This window comes from Natator depressus, chromosome 1 (genome assembly GCF_965152275.1).
Source record: "Natator depressus isolate rNatDep1 chromosome 1, rNatDep2.hap1, whole genome shotgun sequence".
NCBI classification, from domain to species: domain Eukaryota; kingdom Metazoa; phylum Chordata; order Testudines; family Cheloniidae; genus Natator; species Natator depressus.
Window position 1 is genome coordinate 327,646,149 of NC_134234.1, and position 26,993 is coordinate 327,673,141.

The 26,993-nt window shown below is 38.2% G+C and overlaps 1 protein-coding gene across 2 annotated transcripts in view; it reads right to left on the reverse strand.

The window, feature by feature from the left end:
* CACNA2D1 (calcium voltage-gated channel auxiliary subunit alpha2delta 1) overlaps window positions 1-26,993 on the reverse strand; it is a 651,754-nt gene that overhangs the window by 256,676 nt on the left and 368,085 nt on the right. For both annotated transcript variants that reach the window (XM_074942556.1, XM_074942557.1), the window contains exon 6: window positions 23,775-23,904. In XM_074942556.1, coding sequence (XP_074798657.1) covers window positions 23,775-23,904 — 130 coding nt within the window. The remainder of the gene's footprint in view (window positions 1-23,774; window positions 23,905-26,993) is intronic.

Consider the following 26,993-nt stretch of genomic DNA (forward strand, 5'->3'; position numbering starts at 1 on the left):
GCACATCTATAATTTAACAAAGTTTCATTCAGTTCACTCTGAAAGTCCAAATGAATGAAATGTCCTTAGAGGGCAGGATTATTAGGACATGTTGTAAATCTTTTAAATCCAATAACCCAAAGATATAATTTCTAGTTAAGTATTGCGGGGAGGAGAGGGGAGTCATAACTGACAGCCATGTTGGTATCATGCACTACAATTTCTTAGCTATGAGATCATAGCCTTGAAATAAGAGATTTTTGAAGCATGAGGACAAGTATTAATAATAGATTTTCCTGGTTTTAAGTACCTCCCCCCTTTGCCCCAGTATTTCAATAACTCGAAAGCAGCTTTCCTTTTCGAAAGAAAACCTTGCAGGCATTTTGTTCACAATTTATATACTTATTCCTTTTGATATTAAAAATAAAGAAATAAACTACCTAGTCACTTTTGAAAACCCATCACTGTGCAGAGAGTAAATTTATAAGCGGTATTTCATATTCCTAGGATGCAAAAGTAACTAATATGATATTATTGACCGTTTAAAGACAATGTCTGCTTTGCTTATAGTTTCTGTGGTTCAGGTGAGAGGCAGGAGCACATTCCTTCCCCTCCTCGCCTCCCTATATCTTAGCAATATATGGCAGTTATAAATAACTACTACATATTGCCATGCTGCAAAAATCGAGGAAATGTCTTTTCCTCACCTTCTTAAGGGCCCTTCACAATTCTATACCTTGGCCTGCTCTGCATCTAGGATCTCATTTCTGAGTGGGTCCACATTTGCCTGGGGAAGGCAAATACTCCATATCCTCTTTGGTTTTTCACTCAATCCCATCTGTAGGCTAGGTTGGACTATGAGGAGGAAGGGACCAGTACAGCCATGTTAGTTCTTCCATGACCATGGCTTTGGACAAGAGGAGGGGTGGGGTATGGGAAGGCAGTGTCTCTTTAGTTCCTCCTGACTGTTAGAAGTGAGTTAACAGCACAGAGAGGGATTGGCCAACAGAGCTAGCTGGTGGAAGACAGAGATTATACTGCACCCTGAAAAGAGCCATAGCAAAGTACTTCATGCCCGAGAGCAAAAAGGGAGTGGGGAAGGAATAGTATCTCTCTGGGAGAAGTTTAATGGTACCATCAAGAAGTGCATATGGTGAACCTAATTAACCAAATAATATTATCTCACGTCTGAAGTTACATAAGCTCCTTGCGACAAAACATGTCTTATTTCTTCTGTAAAGTGCTTTGTACAAATTTGTTCTTGTATAAAACAAACAATACATCATTTCCTCTCACTTGAACGATCATATTTGCTTTTGAAATAGAGAATAAAGTATGTGCAAACAGCTGGTCTAAGTTCCAACCTTGCAAAATGGACAAACATTCCCCCAGCCGACCCTAATATCCCTTCCCCAAACCTCTCTGGACATTGTTAAGACTGAGTGATTATAAAACCAGAGTTGCCCATTTATCCTATATACTGGATCCGATTTTGATCCCATTTACACTTGAGTAAATCTGGAGTAACTTCATTTAATTCAGTGGAGTTATGTTGGATTTTCACTGGTGCAACAGCAGATTTTGGACCACCACCATCACATACTATGCCTACAGAAGCCCAGCTGACTTGAAGCATCCAAATGATGCTGTTGACTTAAAGGTATAATTGGTGATATTGCCCCTGTGCAGAGGCCCAGCCCAAGACTTATGAATCACCTAAATCTTACTTAAACTGATCTTAAAGGTTTAAGTGGTGAATAGTTTGCCTGCTGGCTTCTGCACAGGACTTTCACACAATAAGAGCAGACAATATAAACTTCAGACATCATTAGCTGCCTGGAATCTTATTAGAAATCGGTCACTTTCTCTTCAGGATTTTTGTTTAAACTGGTATGTCATTTCTCACAGCTCCTCCTGATTAAAGATGCATTAATGGTCATTGATATATTTTGCTGGTTTAAAATATAAATAGCACTGTTAGATGATGTTATCAGAAGAGTCTGGCCTAACTGTCTTGCAAAACTAAATTTCATCCACTGACACATGAGGATTCAATACCCATTGATAGTTTAAAATCTATCAATATAAGAGAACCTGATAATATGGAAGTGTTAGGGAACAGCAAGGCCTTAAAACTAAAACAGAACCTCAAAATGCAAAAGACAAAATTACTGACAAGCAGCGGTGGATTAGCCACTGGGCCAATGGGACCTGTGCCCAGGGGCCAAGACCAATTGGGGAGCCCCAGAAAAATGGATGCTCCCGGGCCCCGACTCACTGTGCCTGCCCAGCGCTCCTGCCAGGGGGTGGGGGGATGACTGCAGGCAGAAGGGGTAGGGAGGGGCCCCCACTTGCTGTGGCCCAGGGCGCCACAAAACTGTAATCTGCCTCTGTCGACAAGGCTTTTTAATAATTTACAAGCATGATGCTAGAATTTTGAGCAAAAGTCTCCTGAAAACTCATGTTTGGAGAAGATAAGAAACATTGACATTTAGGGTCATGGTGTTTCCCATAATTCTCCTGCTCAAGCAAAGGTGAATGAATAATTTAAGATGGTATACATGATAGACATGTACTGAATTATGATACTGAAATGTAAAGATGATGAAGAATTGTTAAAGAGTAGTAATAAGGATTTTGTTAGTTTAATACAATAGTTTATAATTAAGGATAATGAATGACTCTGGACAGTGTAATATTTAGCAAGGCTTTGGCCTAACTCTTCCCTGGCATGAGCGTTGTCTTGCCAATCTCTTTCTTTTACATAGACTTGTTTAGATAATGTTTACAGCTTATAGGACAAAGGCGATTTTGATTTTTTCTTTTGTATTGGAGGATTGAGATAAGAGGATGAAAATTTGTATACTAAATACACAAAATGTCATGCTAAAAGTCCCTGTGTTGCAGACATGTCAACTCATTTGGTGTGAGACTCACTCATTAGCATGCTATCTCACTCTCACACACATTCCTTAGGTTATCTCACTTATTTTGAGTAAATACTGTATATAAAGATGTAAAATATTTTTGCTCAGGTGCTGAAAGAGACAACAATACGTCCGGGGCTTCAGGCATGAGGCTTAGAGTTGGAATGCCACTTTCTAAGCTTGTGTCCTGTAGTACCCATAGAGACTACAGGCCCATATTCTATATGCATGCAAGAGGAGAGAGGAAGATACATGGGGCGTTGGGGGTGAATACTTGACAGTCAAAAAATATGAGTTCGCCCCAAAAATGAGCAGGACTTGACCAAAAGTTTGCAGGTTCTTCAAAATACAGTTTTCAGGTTCTTCAAAATTTAAACTATATGGGACAAATTCATGGCCCTTCGTTGTCCTGGTAGCAGGCAAGCCTTCTTTTTTAAATGTACTTCTTTTTTTATATGTGGTCTTCTCAAGTTCCCATTACTGTCCAGAGTTGCCAGGCTTGACTGAGTTTTACCCCACTCAAATGCAGGAGAAGAGACAGTGTCCAGTCTTGTCTGAAAGACTAGACATCTTGGACTAGATGGGACACTGTCCTCTATTATCCAAGTGAAGCTAGCAAATCCTGAGCATGTTTCAAATTTGAGCCACCCAAAGAAGTTATGAAAAAAGCAAATGGGGCCACATGGCAATTTAACAAACCACATGAATAAAACATGAAACCAAATTAGATATTAAAAGGAATGCAAACTCTGAATCCTTTATCTACTGTTTATTAGCTTCAAATTAATTATATTAAATTTAATTACTTTATTTTACATTCATTTAATGTACTGTTTGGCTGTGTTTTATTTTAATTCTTTAATTTTACTTTATTTTGCATTTATTTTGGAATCTGATTACTTTATTTTAAATGTAAATGTAATATGAGCAATAAGATACAAACCAAATAATATTTTTACTGTAAAGTGTTTTTCAAATGGATGATCACTATGACAAGGTGACATGCAAAATAAACATATTGTTGTATTGATAACACAGTTTTCCTTTTTGTTAGGTTTATAGAAAACAGTTTGTTTTTGAGCATTTTTCTTGTTCTGTCCACTGCCTGCATGCCTAAATCAGAGATTAACAATTCTGGTCCTCAGGGATCTCCAACCATGCAGGATTTTGTTCCTGCATATAATTTTCTTTTTTAAATCCACTGGTTTATACTGCATATAGAATTCTCACATACCCTAGACTTTAGTATGAAGTAGCACATATAAGTGTTTCATATGCAATATTAAGCAATGCACATTTTAAAAATGGATTAAAAACCTGGACTATTGGATGTCGCCAAAGACCAGAGATGAGAGTCGCTGTTTTAAGCAATGACCTAATGCACCACATTGGAAAGTCTCACTTTTTGGACTTCAATCTCACCTTGCAAATCTCACTCTTATGGACAGCCAACCCTTGGCATCTCTGGTGTGGGGAAACACGAGTAAAGTGACTTGAAGACATAACACCACATGTATATTGTATAGGTTACATAAAACACAAGGCTTAACTTTGATTGCTGGAAAGCTAATGAATATGTAACATTAAAAGGTATAAGAAACAGAGTGGACAAGGGCCCAAGTCAGAAAAAGTACCAGACCGGAAACTCAAGGAATAAGACTGAAGAATTAGACCAGAGGCCAGAGAATGAAATGAGGTGACCATCATGAAGTGCAGGTGAGCTTCCCAGTACCCTGGAACAAAGCGACTTGGGCCCTTACCTGTTCTGTCGTAACTGTTTATTGCTTGTCTGTCATAAATGTATGATCAGAAACCAAAAGTGACAATAATTCCATCTGAAAATGGATAAAGATGAAGATTGATTAAGCCTACATTGGGTGGACTTGTGAATCAGTTTCCTAACCTGACAGAAGCAATGGGTAAGAGATGTCTGAGGAGGGACTGTGAAAATTTGGTCTCCAGATTGGCATTGTCTACAGATTAAACATTAATTACTCAATCAATTTGGATACAGTATAGTAGCAACCCTAGAATCTCCAGGCTTACTAAAATTTGTAAGAAAATTTGGGAGGCATGCCAGGCCCAATGTATCAATATGTACTCAATACAAAGAGGTCTCACTGGATCAAAATCTGCATTTAATTCACCAGAAGATGATTTTTCACTTACATTTTACTGCATGCTTGGTATCCCAACCAGACATTCAAGCTACAGAAAAGGAGGTGGAATGTGCAAATACCCCATTCCTGTTCTGCCTAATCTATTGAGCTACCCAAAATGAGGAGCTTTGCAAAGAATTACCTTACTATTACGGACTTCTCTTTCCTTGCGTAGAGAATTGTAATTTCTGTTCATTTATAGTGTGGTTCCCACCTGTCACTAGTATGTGTAAGGTTTCAGAGTAACAGCCGTGTTAGTCTGTATTCACAAAAAGAAAAGGAGTACTTGTGGCACCTTAGAGACTAACCAATTTATTTGAGCATGAGCTTTCGTGAGCTACAGCTCACTTCATGCTCAAATAAATTGGTTAGTCTCTAAGGTGCCACAAGTACTCCTTTTCTTTTTAGTATGTGTAAGTGATTTATTAAATAGCAGGCCATATCCTTGAATGATTAAGGGAAATATGTCATATCAATAATCCATACATACTAATTCCTGGTTTTAAGAACAGGAGTGACAAAACGCAGAAAGCTCAGCAGCTGATAGTTTCCATAGAGTTCATTGCTACAACTGCATGCCAGTCACTCATGGGAAATTCGACCCTAATTACTCATGGTACAGGCATGTTGTTGTATTGAAGAAAAAAACCCACTAAAGGTTTCAATCTACCTTTTTCACAGCAACCTAATGAAAATTAAATCAAGGAAGCAGTTGGATTTTATGGAAAGAAAGTTTCTCTCAATAAAATTCTAAAAAATCAGGCTGAACATATGTTAGACTTTATAATGACAAAATTATCAGAAATAAAGGTAGTTATTTATTAGAACTTTTATTTTAAATTTAAACCACAGATCAGTGAAAGCCCGAATCTGTGAATGAAATAAAAGACAAAAGATGATGGAAGCAATCTCACCATTAGATCAAACAAAACAGGATATTTGTTGTACCAAGTACAGGGGAGATAGTACAGGCATACCATAAAGCAATGTAAAATATGGAGCATAAAACATTATATATGAAAAAAAAACCTATTCAACTGAAGATCTCTAAGTACTTTAAAAGAAGAGATGGGGAAAACTGCAGAGTTGAGTTAAAATGTCTCTGTTTAACTCATGTCACTAAAGGTTTTCTGTTTTTTGGGTTTTTTTTAAACTTTACACTGCTTTATGATATAGCTAGACTACGGCTAGCTAGCTAGTAAAAATCAAAATACATGGGAAAAATTAAAATCTATAAGATTAAGAAATTCTCCCAGTTCCTCATTCTTCCTCCTTACAAAAATAAGGATGCCAGTACATGAAGTTTAACAAAAGCTGAAGAGAGAAACATTTTTGCGACGTCTTTGTAAAAATACTGGCAACATATTGCTGATTAAAAGAGATAGAGAGATATATTTAAAGTAATTAGAGATTTTCAGATGATTTCATACTTGATTTTTTCATATTCATATGCACACACACACAGAGTGTATACACCCCCATCCCACGTACACACTACATATGAAAAAAATCAAATATGTAACCTGAAAATCTCCAAATAATTTAACTATAGATATTTATCTCTTTAACCAGCAGTATGTTGCCAATATTTTCAGAAAGGCTTTGTTATACCTAATGTACTGGCATCCATCATCTTTGTGAGGAGGACGAATGAGGAACTGGGGGACTCTGTTAAACTCTAATAGATTTTAAATCCAATAGGGACTACTGTGATCATACAATCTGACCAATTGCTTGAAACAGGCCACAGAATTTAACTTAGTATTTTCTGCATTAAACCCAATAATTTATGGTAGACCTAACAGCATATCTTTTAGAGACTTCCCAACTTGATTTCAAGATTTCAGGTGACAGAGAATCCATATATCAAACAAGCATGCTGTCAATCATAACCAAGAGAGGAGACAAGAGCTCTGGGCACAACCACCATATAACAAATGGTTTTCAGAAAAAGCTGCAAGTTATATTGATAGTATAGCACAGTGTTCAGTGGGTGTAAATTGAAGTGGGTGAGCCTGACGGCAATCCAGGAGCTTCCTTAGGATTTTTCTTTTCTGCCATTTGATGCAGCCTATCCTTTCTATAAACTAAAATACATGTTCTTCCAAATAGTTTTGGTGAATCAGAGAGGTATCCATAGGCTGGGGTGAACTTCAGAGGCAAATAAAACATCAGTGCCTCCCCTTTGATTTGGTGAGTTTTGACAAGTGAATCCTGTGAGCTCTCTTCAGTACAATCATGCTTTGGACTCTTTCTTTATGTTTTAAATAATACAAAGCTTAACCACTTGGATTCAATACTTACTTTTTAAAAATTCTGCATAGTGCAGAGTTAAGGCTTTCAAATTAAAACATAAAAGTTCTATTGACTCTCAAAAATCTTGGTATCTCTTTTACTGCATAGCTTCCCCCACCCCCTTAACCTCCTTGCCTTATGATGGATATCTAGTACAAATACATACATACTATGGTTATAATACTAAGTAACCAGACTTTTGGGGAGGTTCTTCAAAGTAAAACATGCAGATTATTTCATCCCTTTATACACACAAATGTACAAACTCATTATGATGCTGCCTGGGCCATCCATTTCATTCCTGGTGCTTCACCCAGTGCTTAATTTGTGCTGGACTTGCTAGGGCTGAGCCTCGGCACCTCTAGGCTTGCTGCATCAATTATGAAAGTAAATCATTGCTTGAGCCCCTGCACTTCTTTATTACAAATTAAACACTGGCTTCACCCCAATACTATCAATAGCAGAAGATAGGGGTCAGGGAAGGAGAGAGGAGGAGAGAGAGAACCTGAGATACTCATTCCCAAAGTGCTTGTAGCCTGCCTTTCAAAAATTATTATTATTATTATTATTATTATTATTGCGCCGCATGAGTGGCAAACACCAGCTGGGAGAAAAGAAAAGGAGGACTTGTGGCACCTTAGAGACTAACCAATTTATTTGAGCATGAGCTTTCGTGAGCTACAGCTCACTTCATCGGATGCATACTGTGGAAACTGCAGAAGACATCCGATGAAGTGAGCTGTAGCTCACGAAAGCTCATGCTCAAATAAATTGGTTAGTCTCTAAGGTGCCACAAGTACTCTTTTTCTTTTTGCGAATACAGACTAACACGGCTGTTACTCTGAAACCAGCTGGGAGAGTAACCAAGAGATAGGGAATTTTTTTTGTCCTATGAAAAGAAAGACCAAGCTAGGATAAATTACTGGGCAATAACTGTGACCTCTTCCACTGATACAGCATAATTTCTTGATTCGTCAGAGGTGACGGATATAAGAACACTGACAACCTGTTTCAGTCTGAAATTCATATTTGGCTGTTTAAACCAACATTTAGAAGGAAGGAATGTCTGTGGACAATTGTTGTGCTAGTCTGTCTACTGCATTTCTGTAACCAGCTATTCCCATAATTTTGAAGGCTTCCCTCATTTTTAATGCCTGTCTGCTTTTGTGTATAACAGAAACTCAGTGACTATGGAACCATCCATTTAGTTTCTTGCAGATTTTCTATACTACTGTACCTCCACTGACTCATCTGCCTCCCCTACTTCGTCTGGTAGAATCATGATTCATTTCTTCTTCTAACTGTATGAAAAAAAAATCAATAAAAGGCTTTGAATCACTCACACAGTAATTATTTTTGAAATGCCCTTACTCACTGAATTCAAATGATCAGATTACCATGAGGAAAAATACAACCAGATTATCTACACTACTTAATTAACAACTACATTTCGGAAACCACGTCAGCAGTTTCTTAAAGGATACATTTGTGCTGCAGAAGTACTTGCGGCCTGAGCTAATCAATATGGCGTAATATATGACAAAGGAAAAATGTATGATTTACTGCCTCCAACTTCAGGCAAATAACAAAAACTATTGGAAATAAAAGCTATCTAAGATGTTTCATGCACAAGCTAGTATTAAAAATGTTATATGCCTCTTCTATCCTTCTCTGCGTTACTGAACACGACCATTTTGTTTAAAGTAATGCAATAAAAACAATGACTATTTGATGCTCCTTGAAAAATACTGGTGAGCTGTGTTAAGAAATCTCAAAGGATTTTGCCTCACCAAAAAACCCTGCTTTCCCCAAAAATAATTAAAATTAGCAATGGGTGATTTTCAAAAGGTTTAGTCTGGGTTCATTTCAAGAAAGTATAACTCCGTTTTCTATTTTTCGTATTTTCTGGAGTCCAGCCTAAAACCTTATTGCTGTATTTACAGCTGCTGTTTCTACTTGCTTTGAATTAATATGGAAAGATTCCCAGACAAGGAGGCAGTACAGAGACTTGAGGGATTGCAAACAAGTAGCTGCTATTTCAGCATACTAGAAGGACAAAGCCCTGGCTGGGATGATTTGATTGGGGATTGGTCCTGCTTTGAGCAGGGGGTTGGACTAGATGACCTCCTGAGGTCCCTTCCAACCCTGATATTCTATGATTCTATGATTCTACGGAGTGCAGAAAGTTGTTAATCAGGCTAAGAAGCAGTTTTGCAGCCGGTGCGGAAAGTTTCACTGAAGGTAGACATCCCTGAATGTGCACATACACACCTTACTTTGAAGCTCTGACCAGTCAGAAGTGAATTTTGTCAGGGGTACAAATTGGCAGCGATTTGATCAGCAGTGAGATCCAGTCCAGCCCCAAAGGGAGAAGATAGCACTGCCAGAGGTAACCCAGACTGAATCTGTGCGGTGGACCTCAATGCAGTTTCTTGTAATTCTATAGGTTAGTTGGACTTTATTGGTCTGCAGCAGTTATACGTTAAGGCATCTATACAGTCCTTAGTCCCAAGAAGGAAAATAAGTATTTGTTTATATAGCAATGGGTTGTAGTGAAGGTCACAGGGAAGTTTGCTACTGCTGCCTTAATCTTGTTATTCTAAGAAGCAAGCTTAGAATTAAATAAGTAGGGCAGATGTATTTGTGAGACTATATATATTGTTGAGACACAAGGCATGGCCCTGTGCCCTGACTAGTAGAGCACTAGTCAGATCCAGCCCAGCTCTGCAGGGAGAAGATAGCGCTGCCATGGATAACCCAGTCTATGGGGTGGATCTCAATGCAGTTTCCTGGAATTTTACAGCACTCAGTGGGAATGAGACTGGGAAAACACCATAAAGGAGGAATCACAGATTGGAGGCCAAATATCTTTGTGAGCCGTATAACATCACTGAACCAGAGACCCCATGTGAGCCTAACAACTACAGTAATTGTCAGTTTTACTTATTTGAAGTTGTGTTTATGCTCAATATTGTGGACGCTGAAACAACTGTTTTTGTGTTACAACTAAGTGTTTTATCAAGTTGTCAATATAATACCAAGGGTGACGCCCTTTGAAAACAGAAGATCTCAGATTTTCAGAAGTCCCATTCCCTATATTTATTTTGCGATATAATTAATTTTAGGCCCAGTGTTATATTTTTTATTTTAAAGGAAAATACCAGATTTCCAGTTAGTGATATCTTTGGAGTGTTATTCAGTAAAAAGAAATTTGAAACTGCTAATGTGTGAGTGAGAGAGAGAAAGAGAGAGGGAGAGTAAAAAACGGTCTTGTGGTAAAGACTGGTACTAGATTCGTAAGAAGATAAAAAGTGAATCCTATTATAATGTCCACTTGTCGTACTTAAAGGTTCCTACAGAAAGTCCAGCTTTGTTTGGCTATGCAAGAAGGACAGGAGACACTGGATGTGGTTTAATTACGCCGCAGACTGCAACAACTATTGATGGATATCTTTGCTCAGCGTGGTCAGCATGGTACTTGCAAGGGTCCTACTGAAAAGACTCAAAGTCCTCCAAGTGCTTGAGAGAGTCTACCCTAAGAGCCAGTGTGGGTTCAAAGCTATATGCGTCATGACTGACAGGTCCTTCACATTGCGCTTGCAAGAAAAAAGCCATGAACAACAGGAACCTCTCTATGGAGCATTCATTGACCTACAAAAGGCCTTTGACATGGTACGCAGGAATGGGATCTATAAGATCCTGTTGAAAATTGGCTGTCCAGAAAAGGTGCTCTCCCTATTCAAGGAGTTCCATGAGGGAATTATGGCAACCATCCACTATGAAAATTAATCATCATTCAAGTTTAGTATGGAAACTGGTATGAAGAACCCACCAGCTTTGGCATCTTCTTCTCGATTCTTCTTTCTGGAAACGATCAGTCTGGTATACTAACTGAACCAAGGATGGATGGCAGCTTGTTTAACATCAGACGATTCCAGAGCAGAATGCATGCCACCCAGCTTACTATTCGGTATCTGCTTTTCACAGATGACGCTGCATTCATCTCTAATTCATCTGACTCATTGCAGGTCATCATGAACAAGTTCTCTGGTACATGTACCAAGTTTATCATGGTAATCAGTATCAAGAAAACAGTTGTCATGTCACAAGGTACTACATTCCACCTAAAATCTATGTCAATAATGAAGCTCTGGATAATGTAGATCACTTCTGCTATCAGTTCAATTCTTACCAGCTCACTTAACCTTGACAGGGAACTTGATGATAGAATTGGCAAAGCTTCTGTTGCTTTTGGCAAACTTACATCACGTACTTGGAACAACAAGTTGGTAACCGGGAACAGAACAAAGTGTCCATCTCTCAGGCTTGTATCCTTAGTACCCTCTGTGATGGGCTCCCCCCAGGGTGCCACTTGGAATGATTTACCACTGAGCCCTCTGAATCACCAACCTGGGCTCCCTCTCATACTGTACTGCTGTGACAAACTCTGGACTGTTCCCAATCCTACACTCCCACCCGCATTTATACAGGCTAGAACACACCCCGCTGCAGTTACATGCAGGCTGGCCAGCCACTGCATGAATCAGTAGAGAGGCTACAACCAGAATAACTCTCAGCTTTCAACCTAGGACCCCCAGAGCTGTATCATCCTGTCCTGGTTGAAACCCAACCAGTATGAATTTACTACCCGGTTTGCTCCTCCCTCAATGTGGAGAGGGATATGCACAATTTGCTTGTGTTAACCAAGCTGAGATTTTTTCCCAGACACTTCACTTAAAGGCACACTGGTTTAGATTAAAACATAAAACAAGTTCATTAACTACAAAAAGCTAGATTTTAAGTGATAGCAAACAGATCAAAGCAGATTATCCAGCAAATAAACAAAAGTGTAAACGAAGCCTAAACTACTAGATTGCTAATTCATATCCAGCCTCTCTCTTATCCTAGCTGATGATACAAGCAGTTCACCAGGTTTCCATACACAGGTTAGAAATCCTTTTAGCATGGGACCAACACTTCCCCCAGTCCAGTCTTTGTTCCTCAGGTGTTTCCAGGAGTTCTCTTGTGTGGGGAGTGAGGCCCCTTGATGATGTCACACCCATCCTTATATAGCTTTAACATATGGTGGGAACCCTTTGTTCCAAAACCAGTTCCGAGTCCAGTTTGTGGAAAACTACAGGTACCCAAAATGGAGATCAGTGTCATGTGGTCTGGTCACATGCCCTGTTATGCGTCATAGCAGCATTACTTACAGGCCATCAGGAGTGTTCTCAGGAAGGCTCATCCACTGGGGGATAAACTTCTCCTAAGGCCTGATGTTTTTCCTAATGGCTCATTACCCTGAATCGGCCCTTCCCAATCTATTATTTAGACTGGAAGAATCTTGCCTAGTGGGTGTCGCCCAGGTGTAACTACATTTGAAATACAGATACATATTCATAACTTTAGATGCAACAATAATACATGCATACAAATAGAATAGTCATATTCAGCAAATCATGCTTTTCTAATGACACCTTACATGACCCATCTTGTATAAAATGCATCATAATCATGCCATAATCATATCATAATAATATTACTATGATATGATAGATGATATGGGGTGTAGTGTCATACCCTCCTTTACGGTTACACACTCTAAACAAGAGCAGAGATTCAACAGTTCCCACCTCCGCAGTCTTAGAAAAAAAATAGAAGCCTAAATCTCACATAAAATCTATGGGACATAGACTCCTAAGCACCTAAATCATACTAAAATGGGATTTGGGCTCTTAAGTCATGTAGGATACTTCTCCAAACTATCTTTAACCTCTTGGGCCTGGAAAACATGCATGGGAATAACGCAAAAGTAAGTCTCCTTGTAAGATTTCCAGCATTTTTTTTTTCAAAAGAAACTTCAATTCCATTTTTCAACATGCAACCAGTATTGTATGGACAGCCAATGGAAGGGAAAGCATATCCAATCCAAATCTTTGGATCCAGAACATACTATTTTAACATTCTCATTGCATCACTATTAGCACAGGTTAATAGTGATCACAAGCTGTTAGCATTTGATGGGTTTTTGGTATTTATACAACAAAAATTTGACAGTGTCAGTCCAATATTGCACTGAGAAGTGTCCACATCACACCAAAAAAAAGAAAAAACACACATGTGATAGACACTGTCTTGGCCAACATAGGAGGGATCTCCACGGTTTAAAGCATGAGATGCTACAGCTTGAGCTGAGCAGCCAACGCTTTCTAGCTGGTACTGTAACAAATTTAAATTCTCTGAGGATTGGCAACAAGGGGGACATGTGTACCAGAAGGTTACACGTACACATTCCCCCCCCCCCCCGCATACACACACACCCCCCACAGGCCTTGATAGGCCAGGATCAAGTAGGAACAGTGAATCAATCCGTACAGGCTTTTGTTCTCTCCAGGTAAGAGTCAACACACATTTTTATGGGCACACACGGGGAAGCTTGCATTGTCTGTATTTTAATATTTCTACAGATAGAGATAGTCTGTATTTGGTGCTGGTAATAGGAAGCTTTGCAGAAGTGCCACAAAATACTGGAAAACTTACAAAAAATCAGAATTATACTACTAACAGACTCAGAGAAAATCTACATCAGAACGGCTAAGCAGAGATAACTTTCAACTTTCAGTGATCTCCTTTAATGGCATTCATGTTTCATGATAAAAGGAAACATTGGGTAGGAAGAAAGATTCAGGGAAACCTGTTTGATATTGCCATGGCAATATCACAAAGTTGTCTTATCATGTCGGAGGTATGCATGTGTGTGTTTTACTTTAAAATAATCCATAACATGAACTTTGATTATAGATAAGAATGAAAGTGGTGGTATAATGTCTTTGCTATCCTATGCAATGATGAATCTATCTAGAACATGATGGGCAAATAATCTTCAACAATTAAAGTAATATAATAAATAATAAGAATGACAGAGTACTGGAATTACAATATAAGAACAGCCATACTGGGTCAGCCAAAGGTCATAGCCCATCTAGCCCAGTATCCTGCCTTCTGACAGTGGCCAATGCCAGGTGCACCAGAGAGAAGGAACAGAACAGGTAATCATCAAGTGATCCATGCTCTGTAGCCCATTCCCAGCTTCTGGCAAACAGAGGCTAGAGACACCAGCCCTTCCCGTCCTGGCTAATAGTCATTGAGGGACCTATCCTCCATTAATTTTTTAACTCTGTTATAGTCATATATTTTATTCATTACTTTGCTGTTTAATAGTCCTATGTCAGACTTATCCACTGTTCCTCAAAACAGTATAATACATACAGATAAATAAAGCTTGGTTACCAGGTCTTTCTTCACAGTATCTCATACTTCACATTTTCTTAAACCATGATAACTTAGGCAGAAGGTGAAGCAGAAGTGACATTAGGCAAATATGCTACACTAACCAATAAAATTAATGTGACCTATGGAGGAAACAAATAAAATTGTTTTGCTTTCTGAATTCTGACAGCAATAATATTTTTTCAGAAAAAAACATTTAGTTCCTAAAATAGTAGCTTTAAAATAGTAATAAGCATGGCGGCAGCTCACTCACTTGATTTATTTCTCCTGCTTTTTCTGACACTTAAAAGTCACCTGACTCTCACTCTGAGAATTTTAGTAAGCTACCCACACAAACATAATAATAAATCAAGATTTTCAGAACATTAAAAGCAATCATGACCCTGAACTTCTGTGCCGGGGTTCATGCTTCAATAACTTCCTTCTAGGTTTAATATTGGTTCCTGCCAGGCAGGCTGGGAGTGCATGAAGGCTTGGTGAAACTAACATTTGCTTTAACCTGACCTCAAGCCATAGGGTTTGGTATTTGGAATATGCTGACATAGTGAATTCATTTAAAGATCCACTTCACTGATTATATTTTTTTCCCAAATTGCTTGGTAATTAAATCATAGTAAACATGCAGAAAAATTAGAACAGTGTAATATGCTACATGGAGCTAAATAATGATACACTGCTTTTACAGCTAAGGCAATGAGTCAATTCTCAATTTCAAAGACTTGGACATGAAGAAACATTCAGAGGTTTAAAATGTTCTTGTTTGTCAATTTCAGCTGTAGTAGAACAAGTAGCCCCTGTGTTTACTTTTCAGAATATAGGACGAGACCTCACTATTAATAAATTATTGTAATTTTTAGGTCATTAAACTTATCTTTTACAGAAGCTTAGGGGATATTTATTTTTTGTTACATATGCATGCTTCTTGGGGGGAAAGAGTACCTCATTTGCATATATTTTTGTTTATTTAATAACAGGAGGCTTCTGCTCTTAGTCACCCTGGAAACAGGCAAATGTCAGGAAGACAAACATGGTTTTACGGCTAAGGAGGGGTTATCCCCTCTAAGAGTGTTTATGCCAATTCAGAAAAGCTACGTTGTGACATTTATCTTGCTTTACTCTCTATGCCAATTTCTTTTATATTATGTTTTGAAAATTGGATGTAAACTTGGTGATTGCGATTGGTGCTTTGGATAGAATGTTTGATAGGAGTTTTAATTGTAAAGACTGCACTGGCAAACACAATTTGGTGAAAAGGATTTCAAAGAGAAGTAACACTGAAGATTCTTATCAAATCATAAAACATAGGGGTAAATGAACCCTGCCCTCCCCCTCTTGTATAAAATACCAGTTTGGTTCAAATATAAAACTTATCCTAAGAAAACAAGGCATATAAAACATTCCTGTTTTAGGAAAAGACCTATGAAAATGAATGTAGGGTTGTGTTATCAGAGCAATTCATCAAGGTGTAATGTGGGTTTTTTTACCCTTCCAAGGAAAACTTCTAAGTAAACACACACAAAGAATTATACTTTAACAATATTCTTGTTAAAGTAACTTTTATAAATACTCTAAAAACTTTATTGAGAAAAGCCTTTAGGAAAAACATGTATAGTAGGAAATGTTTTAAATCTTTGATTGTTTCTTACATGTTGAAATGGAAAATTGTTTTGGATGGCTTATTTATAAGTATTTTAACAAAATGAGCATTTAATATAATTCCCTAATATCACTGCTATGTAAATGGTAAAATGCTTTATTCACCAAACTCAAATGTAATGACCTTGCTAAACTGATTACTAATACAAGAAGCCATTTGAGTATAGAATAATTAATGGCGAATTAATTAGTTACTGACTATGCTCGAGCAAATCCCTCACTCATCTCAGGAAGACAACAATATCCTCTTTCCAAAAAATTATCATGAAGAATTAATTTCTTTAATAACGATTAATGCTAAAATCTCTCTTTAAGAATTATTTAATTTTAAAAGACTGTTTTGAGAACTGAGAATTTATATAGAGAACTAAAGTGTTTGGATTTTTGAAGGCAGAATTTCATTCCCTCTTGAACTCCAATAAAATTGAAGGAATATCTCGGAAAATGGACTGAATAGAAAAGAAAGAGTTAAAACCCTAAACCTAAAGATGTTCTGATAATCTCTTGCAATAAAGGAAGAAGAAAATATAATTTGTCAAGAATTACAACCCTAATGCATATATGCATTAAGAAACTACACATTCATAAGATGAAGAGGCATGTATGGAAAATCCAGGAAGGTGCTGAGCCAATGAAAAGATAGCAACCAATTTTGCTCTAAACAAGCCTGAAATAGGTGTTTCCCTACAGTTTCATGCAAATGGGAAGCAGAATGGTATAAAACTCTGAACTGGGCAGACCATACTCTCAAACCCTTTGCTCCTCTGCATAAACACCAAGCACTCCACAACTCATCGTGCCCATCTCTACAGTAAAGCTAGTACAGACAGTTAAGGTGAACAGAGAAGACTCAAGAAACCCAACTCAAGGAAAAGTTCCTGAAGACTTCAACATGGATTAGTAAGAGAAAGTTAACAAGACACAACAAAGGGATTAGATTTAAAACTCTTGCGAGGCTTTTATTGGGATACTGGTGAGAGACACAAGCTGTCAAGCTACAGAGTCCTTCAGATCTGGAAAGGTACTCACAGTGTCAAAGCTAAATAGTAGATCCAACAGGTAGTTTAGCACAAGTAGTTAGAGCATATTTTAAGGGACCATTCAAGGTGAAGTGGCCAATTAACACCCCTGGAGTCATAGGACAAAAAGGGGGTTAGTGGGTTACAGATTGTTGCAATAAGCCATGAATCCAGTGCCTTTATTAAAGACCATGATTTTTATTGTCTAGCTAACTTATGAATTAAAGCTCCCAGGCTCATCTTTTGAAAGTGTTGTGCAGTTTCCTTTGAGGATGAAAACTGAAAGGTCAAATATAGAGTGATCATTTTGTGAAAAAATGTTCACCCACAAATGATATGGGGTTTTTATCATTTTTCTGTGTGAGTTCATTCAAGAGCATAGTGATTATCTGGTTTCACCCACATGGTTGTTATTGGGGCATTTATTGCACTGGATGATGTATACCACATAATGTGATGGGCATGTGCAGGACCCACGGATCTTGAAAGGCATGTTGTAGGGGGCATTGATTATTGTAGCAGTGGAGATAAGGCTGCAGGTTTTGCATCTCTTGTTCTGGCAGTGTCTGGTGCTGCTTTGAGTTGGTGTTTCCTGGTCCAGGGGGGAGCTTGCATCTGAGGATGAGCTTAGAGAGATACCAACTTAACTCTCTTACCAACATAAGTTGATCCAATAAAAGATATTACCTCAGACACCTTGTATCTCGAATATCCTGGGACCCACATGGCTACAACAATGGTGCATATTTTGATTTTGGCTTTCCCTGATTTGGCAGTAAAAGAAACAAGTAGTAAGAGCTGGCCTACCATTTCTTGTTTCTATGGACAGTAATTTTTAAAATAAAATTATTTGGTGTCCAACAATTTTAAATTACCCTTTTCTACCTCACAAAAGGTGAACACTGGAATACTAATATCCCTATTAAGTTATCACCACAATTTGAGTTTGATAGCACAAATCTTTATCACTTTCATAGACACAACAAAATAATTCTAGAAAGAAAATTGTCTTGCTTCGAAAAAAACCACCTTATATTGTATGCATTTTTTACCTCTTTAAAATATTTACAATGAGGCACAGGAAAATTTGAACACTCACTTGATCGTCTCTAAAATCCTTAAGATGTAGCATTCCAACCTATTGATAAAACCCTTCCTTAACAGACCCTTCCTGAAATAAATCTTTCTTACTACCTTACTACCTTGTCTTACTACGGATATTATGAGAATAAAAACCAAAGTAGTTTTTCCAGTCCTTTGGTATTCTTGTTGACAGGGGAATCTATCCTACATATGGACTATGTTACATATACATATAGGACCTTCCCTAATGGCCTTAAAGTTTCTTTCTAAGGAATAATTTTTCTAACAAACTTGTAACTTGGAATATTCCAGGCATCTATCCACGTATGGAGCATGTACAAATTCTATTTTTTTAAGGATATGGATATCATAATTGCTTAGGCCTCAAAATGATAGTTTTCAGATTGTTCTTAAACACTTACTCTTTTCAAGGCCAAAAATGCAGTAAATCTTACCAATATATTACTTTATAAAGTCACATCAGTAGTTGACGTTTCATGACAGCAACAAATACCATTGGAATTACTATCAGAAGATCTCCATCAGAAAATAATAAATATTTATTATTTATTAATTATTATTATAACAACATGCTTGAGCTCATTGGCATATTCCATTATAGGTAAGAATTGAAATGTAAAAAACCCAACAACCCCAGTTATATATATTTTCATTCTGCGGGGGAAATCTGTGGGTAAAGTTAATGGGAGTTTTTCCAATAACTTCAATGGGGCCAGGTCTTCACCTTCACTCTTTAAAAGAGAGACAGGAGAATTTAGATTGCCATACCAATAAAAAGAGTACACCTTAAAATACCAAATTCATTCAGGATAAAAAAAATACACAGAAAATATTTCACTGACAAATTCAATCATCTGAAAACGCATAACTATTTATCATTGCTCTCAAACATTTGGGAGGAGATTCTCTACTAGGTTATCAGAAGCTGCCTAGACTTATTTAAAGTGATGTCAGTATCCTAAAAAGCACTTTGTTGCTTTTGTATGTAAGCAGTGTTGATTTGTAACTTTCATCAACTCTTTGGAACTAATTAGATAATGAAGTGATGGCAGTCCTGATCGCTGAAAATTTGTAAATCTTTAACTTAGAGTGAACATTTATAACAAAAAGAAAAGGAGTACTTGTGGCACCTTAGAGACTAACCAATTTATTTGAGCATAAGCTTTCGTGAGCTACAGCTCACTGCATCCGATGAAGTGAGCTGTAGCTCACGAAAGCTTATGCTCAAATAAATTGGTTTGTCTCTAAGGTGCCACAAGTACTCCTTTTCTTTTTGCGAATACAGACTAACACGGCTGTTACTCTGAAACCTGTCATTTATAACAACTGAAGCAGGAAAGACTACAAAAAGTATCGCAAAAAGAACAGGAGGACTTGTGGCACCTTAGAGACTAACAAATTTATTTGAGCATAAGCTTTCGTGAACTACAGCTCACTTCATCAGATGCATTCAGTGGAAAATACAGTGGGGAAATTTATATACATAGAGAACATGAAACAATGGGTGTTACCATACACACTGTAAGGAGAGTGATCACTTAAGGTGAGATATTACCAGCAGGAGAGCGGGGGAGGGGAACCTTTTGTAGTGATAATCAAGGTGGGCCATTTCCAGCAGTTGACAAGAACGTCTGAGCAACAGTGGGGGTTGGGGGGTGGAATAAACATGGGGAAATAGTATTTTCCACTGAATGCATCCGATGAAGTGAGCTGTAGCTCACGAAAGCTTATGCTCAAATAAATTTGTTAGTCTCTAAGGTGCCACAAGTACTCCTTTTCTTTTTGCGAATACAGACTAACACGGCTGCTACTCTGAAACCTATAAAAAGTATCTGCATTGGTATCTCATCGAGCACCTTTTCCAAAGTCTGTAGTGACACCAGTACAGATGTTTAACTGGAGCTACCACTGATTCACACAATTTGCCATTTGCTGCAAACTGTGAGAGCAACTGACCTTACTTGCCTTATGCTGAAGTTTGTCTCTGTTTTGGCTTGCAGTTGCTTAGAGAGGAGAAGAGTAAAGTTCCAGTGCCTTGTATAAGGAATTAGACATTAAAAGTATGTAATTGTTAACAGGAGACGCATGTCAGTTTCCCAAAACCTGTAGCAGAAAGTTGATTCCAGGGCCCTTTTTGTTTTGAACAGAATTTTGATTTTATCTTGAGACCTAAGATTATAGGCCTGGCTTGTGTCAGTTTTAGCCAGGCTGACCCAAGAGCTCCCTTTTGGCAAGATTGCCAGTCCATACTCTGCCATGCAGGCAAGAAATGGAGATTAAGGCTCCCCTTATGTTCCTGCTTGACTCCATTCAGACTGTGATTCCCGGTACAGGTACAATAGCACAGACCACTTGCCTTTTATTCCCTTCTACAAGCATGTGTGCAGGGAAGGGATGTAGAATGGCAAGCAGTGACCAGGAGACCTGGATGTGCCCCACATCACATAGCAAGGAGTAAGCTTTTCCACAAAAAGAGATGGCATAAAACTTACTCCCTCTCCACACCAACAGGAGTGAATTGTAATTCTTGGCAGTCACAAATTTGTTCTCCAGTCTGCTCCTGGGGAGATGCAGTTATGTATCACCCCGATGCAGGGCTGATTGTAAAACGAGGAAGCCAATATAATATCAGTGGTGAGGAATCTGTGATTTTAAAGCCCACACTTTAGGCATCAAGAAAGGAACTCAAGATAGGTGAAGCTGTGGTCAAAAGACGTCAGTGAATATTCAGTCCCATAAGGAGAAATGTACCTGGCCCTCAATACCATTGTTTCTAGCTTGTGATGCCAAGTGCAGGGTATGTCAAGAGACGAGATCTGCACAGGCAAATCTCAATGGAGAGTAGAGCATTCAAGGGAGTTATCCTCAAGATTGTTCTGTGAGATCTAAAATTCCAATTCTATATCTCCCCCCCCACACACTCCCCGGATATATAAGAAAAAATAAAACATTAAAAAAACATAACCCTGTTTTCCAAGCTATAATTCATTTACAAAAAATATTTGATCTCAGACTCTAAAGCTTGTAAATTATGTCTCACCCACTGTTTTTCAGAGGTATTCATTGAAATAGCGCCTTTAGACAGCCCACAGCAGTCTAGTGTGGTCAAGGAGCTGCCAATCAAACTGTTCTCAAACTGTACGACTATTCGTTATGTACTGGGGACCAAAAGCTGAGTCAGTATGTTGAAAAGCACTGTTCAGCAAGATGATAAATTAATATCAGTTTGAAAATACGTTATCACTCTCCGTTGGGTTATGGACAAAAAAGAAAATGTTCTTGTTGTTGAAGAAATTTGCTTTTGATAAAGAATTACGTCCTAGTGTAAAAACAGTATTTGTTGATACATGACTATCCAAACTTGTTTGCTAGATTCCAGATGTTACAGTCTTTTGCCACAAAAAAATAAATCTGGTGCTGTTTTCCGTGCTTATTAATATGTAATCTGTAACTTGCAAGAGTTATAATTTTTTTACAAGTTGGGGCCCAAAGATAATTTGTAACTTTATAAGTCAAAGTTAAAAGTTATTACCATGTAGCGAGTTATTACCCTGTAGCGAGTGTGTGTGTGGGGGGGAGGGTGAGGGGGGGAGAGACGACAGAAAAATCTAACAGGTTTGAAGACTTTCTCTTCTCTGAATCTAAATCAAAAGTCATATCACCAGGCAGTTTATTCTGGCACTTAATGTGATGGTCAACATCAAAAAATAATGAATTTCTCATGAACCACATCTACCACAAGTTATGAAACAGTCCTGTCTTATAAAGTGTTTCCATTTTAATCTTTTAGATCCATTTAATTAAGTACGAAACTTGTACCTGTGCTTTGGAAGTGACAAGTTTTTCACTTTAGATTAAACAGACAATTTGCTCGTAAAATTACTTTAGAAATATTTCTATGGGATATATTTGCCTTTTACAAATCCTGCCTAGAACCTTAACACAAATCCAGACCCTTTAAATATTCCTATGGCCTTGAATCACATCTCAATTCATAGAGCATTAAAAAAATTAGCCTCCCAGTTATGGGAACCATATGATTTCTCATAAGATTTTAGCAGCTAAATGTAAGAAGCTCTAAAAATAAGGAAAGGAAATGGCTGTTGTTTTCACTTTAATCCTTCAATTAAAATGAACATCAGCATTTATTAAAGTCAGAATCCCAGAATAATCCTCTAAATCTGTGTCGTTCCGACAACCATATAAGGAATACCAGTCACTATGATTCCCCCCTCCCCAATCCTGTTGACATTTCCATTTTCACTCCTTTGTCATTTAGAGATGCAGACACACAATGATGTCTTTGAATTTTAAAGAAATACAGGTCAGATTAGAGTCTCATCCCTGTTGATGAGATTTTGGCAGACTAGAAAAGTCTGCAGAATAAAAATGAGTAGTGCTAACTAAAGAACTAAAAGAGAGATCCCTCCTTCCATAGTTTTTCAGGCATTTCTATGTGCGTGTAGCATCTCTTGTCTGTCTTCCTACTTCATATTATACCTTTTTATGAAGTTTCAGACAAGAAAATATTTCTATTTTGAGAGACAATTTAATACTGAATATTGGGTTGCTGTAATTACTTACTTGGAAACTTGAGCGCTATTGTTTCCTGTACTGGCTCAGTTTGAAGAGAACTCATTCAATGCTCTCTGCTAAAGGTCTGGTCTACCAAAAAGTGCTTCATATAAGCTACACGCAGTGTAAGTACTACCATCTTGAACAGCATGCAATTGCAGTGAACTGTATATGCTTTTGGAATACTTCAGATGTTTTCAGTGCTCATCTCTGCCTGAGGCTGAAACCATCTAAGGAAGAGCTGTCGAGAATAGTTTGGATTAAATGAGAAAACAGCACAAAGACTGAATGGATGAGAAAATTAGGACATTCACAAGAATTTACAGGTTTCAGAGTAGCAGCCGTGTTAGTCTGTATTCGCAAAAAGAAAAGGAGGACTTGTGGCACCTTAGAGACTAACCAATTTATTTGAGCATAAGTTTCGTGAGCTACAGCTGATGCTCAAATAAATTTGTTAGTCTCCTTTTCTTTTTACAAGAATTTACTTTCACAGTTCCTGCTCCCTGATCTGTTTCCCAAATTCAGATCTTCTCTCAGCAGATCTTTACCTCTCGCTGATAGTTGATAGTCTAACTAAATAAGGCTTTTTCTAGCTTGTAATATGAATATCATGCCTAATGTACCATATATGAAGCTCTTTAAAAGAAAAGCATTCAAAGAAATATAAACACAAATGAAAAATAGGCACACTTATCTATTTGCTTTTATGAATGGGGTGCACATAATACACTTATTATAATTATAAAACCATGTGTTCACATGCTACTTACAGCCTTCATAAATATCTGTTGGTATGTGGACTGCTGTATGCTGGTAAGATATTTGTCGCCCAAAAACAGAATCTTCTTCAAACACTGGTCTGATTCTCTGGCTTCCAGTTTCAGTCTCATTCTTTTCAGACTTTAAAGGAAAGACATTCAAAGGACAAAATATTAAAATGTACGTTAAGAACAATTTTATTCATATTTACCTCTTGGCACAGAATAGACTCAATCTTTCTCTAATAGCTAGATGTGTGTATATGTCTCTCTCTCTCACACACACACACACACACATACACACACACATTATCACACACGCATTATCCTCCCTTACACTGGTTTTAACCAAGAGATCCCCCATTAAACTCAGTAGAATTAAAACTGACATAAGGAAAAGGTGAAACCAGCACTATACTCCCAGATGCATATTTAATATATACAAGTAAAACACATACACAAAAACAATGCAATGCAAGAGCATTTAATTTTATTGCATGGCACTTATTCATATTCAGAGCTACAAGCTCATTCTAAAGCTGTAGGTGGAAAAGTGTAAATACGATTTATTTCCATATTCCTATTATGAAATTATCTTGCAGATTGCAAATCCTAAATTGCTACAACAATGTACATTTCTCTCATAAGTAGACTTTACATAAATGGCTTGTTTGGCCTATAACAAGAGACAAAACGGAAAGGAAAATGATATAAATATTCACAGGATTTTTGTTTAACTTACCATAACAGTTAACTACTTGGAACAGCAATAATAAATATAAAAATAAACTGTCACTATATTGTTATTTTGAGTATTATACACAAAGACACTGATTTTGTAATGTCTTTAAGAATAATAAAGATCTTAACCAGTCAAACATAACTGTCTAGATTATTAGTGATGCATTTCTGTCCACTCTATCACTAAACTGGGAGGAGAGGTAGATACGCTGAAGGGTAGGGATAGGATACGGAGGGACCTAAACAAATTGGAGGATGGGACCAAAAGAAATCTGATGAGGTTCAACAAGGACAAGTGCAGAGTCCTGCACTTAGGACGGAAGAATCCCATGCACCGCTACAGACTAGGGACCGAATGGCTAGGCAGCAGTTCTGTAGAAAAGGACCTAGGGGTTACAAGAGGACGAGAAGCTGGATATGAGTCAACAGTGTGCCCTTGTTGCCAAGAAGACTAATGGCATTTTGGGATGCATAAATAGGGGCATTGCCAGCAGATCGAGGGACGTGATCGTTCCCCTCTATTTGACATTGGTGAGGCCTCATCTGGAGTACTGTGTCCAGTTTGGGGCCCCACACTACAAGAAGGATGTGGAAAAATTGGTAAGCATCCAGCGGAGGGCAACAAAAATGGATTAGGGGACTGGAACACATGACTTATGAGGAGAGGCTGAGGGAACTGGGATTGTTTAGTCTGCAGAAGAGAAGACTGAGGGGGGATTTGACAGCTGCTTTCAGCTACCTGAAAGGGGATTCCAAAGAGGATGGATCTAGACTGTTCGCAGTGGTAGCAGATGACAGAACAAGGAATAATGGTCTCAAGTTGCAGTGGTGGAGGTTTTAGGTTGGATATTAGGAAAAACTTTTTCACTAGGAGGGTGTTGAAGCACTGGAATGCGTTACCTAGGGAGGTGGTGGAATCATACTCAACCAAATATCAAGGCAACCATAGTCTCAGTAAGAAGTTCTTGGTGTTATATCCTGATTTTAAATGGTCATACTAGATTAAAAAAACAGTGATTTTTTTATAGATATCTGTATTTGTGTATGATTCAAAATGATGGAACATTAACATTGCTCTAGACACAATGTAATTTGGCCCAATTAATGATTTACCATAATTCTTGCTTTTCAATTACAGGGCAGTGTAAGTGTTTCCATGTCTGAAATGCCACCTAATATTTAGCAAATTTTAGTGTGGTGCTCATAAGTTATTTTCTGGCCTCATGCTGTCCAACTAATGAGCTAGACTAATGCTGTAAATGAGATCCCAGCAACAGGTTGTGGATGTGAGAAAATTTCTCTCATGCCTGCAAACCATTCAATTAAACAAATCACCAAAAATACCTAGCACTGTCATTTATTTTGGAGATTAGCACTAACAGTCTCAAACTCTATGTTGACATGCTCAGAAAAGAATGCTGGGGGCCGTCAAGCCACATTACCACTACAAAATGCCAGAACCATGTAGTGTTTCCTCTCTATTTCTCAACAAAGATTATTTGTTTTGAGTTTGCGGGGTTTGTTTATTTCAAAGCTTCACTTTAGTCTGTTTTCCATAAAAGTAGTGCTCCCAAGAGCGAGCTTTCATATTTGACTGGAAGGATTATGAAAATGCCGAATTCCTCTGAACATGAATCTCTGCAATCTCTTTTCTGCAAGGATTCAATTCAGTTCTGGTAAGATATATTAGAATATTTGATTGCAAATACAGGCTCAGATGATTGCCTCTTGCCAAGAAGGGGAAGGCACATATCCCAGAGGGCTCTCTAGGCGAGGTAATCTCTCTTTGTTCCTCCTATTATTCTTTTGGGAAAGAGGGGGTGTTAGCTTGCCCACACCCCACCCGCCTGGCATGGAGAAGAGGTTGCAGGTCCATCCCCACGTTGAGCTATCACACAGAGGCCTTATGCTTTCACACAAACTCTAGCCCCAAAGACCCTCTGAAACTCTCCCAGCACTCCTCCCCCAGATGAGAATTCTTGCTGTAGAGATCATCAAGTCAGGGTGTCTGATTTTTTCTGTCTATGCTCCATGGACCCAATGGGAGAACTATGTAGATCTGAGAGTTCATCCACTCACTTAGATTCCCTCCCCACATGCATGGCTGTGATCATGTCTCTGTGGCCCCCTGATGCAAGGGACTGGGCCCAAAGGATTCATATAAAATGCACCAGCAGCCTGCCTTCAAGTGCCGACTTTTGACCTTTTCTGGGCTGGCATAGAGAGCCACTGTGATGACAATGGGTACAACCCAGACCCCATTCCCAACACATTTGCCTATATCCCCTCCACAATCTACAGGCACCAAGTGGTTTAAATGGTGCCTGGGTCCTTCCAAACTGGGTGAATTTCACTCCTAGCCACTAATTGACAAAATCCAGTTGTCATAACGGTTTCTCAGTAATTAATAGGAATTTACCAGTTCCCCCTGAAAAATATATCTGAATTAGAATAACCTAGACTCAGAGTAACCCTGTCCAAGACTGAAAA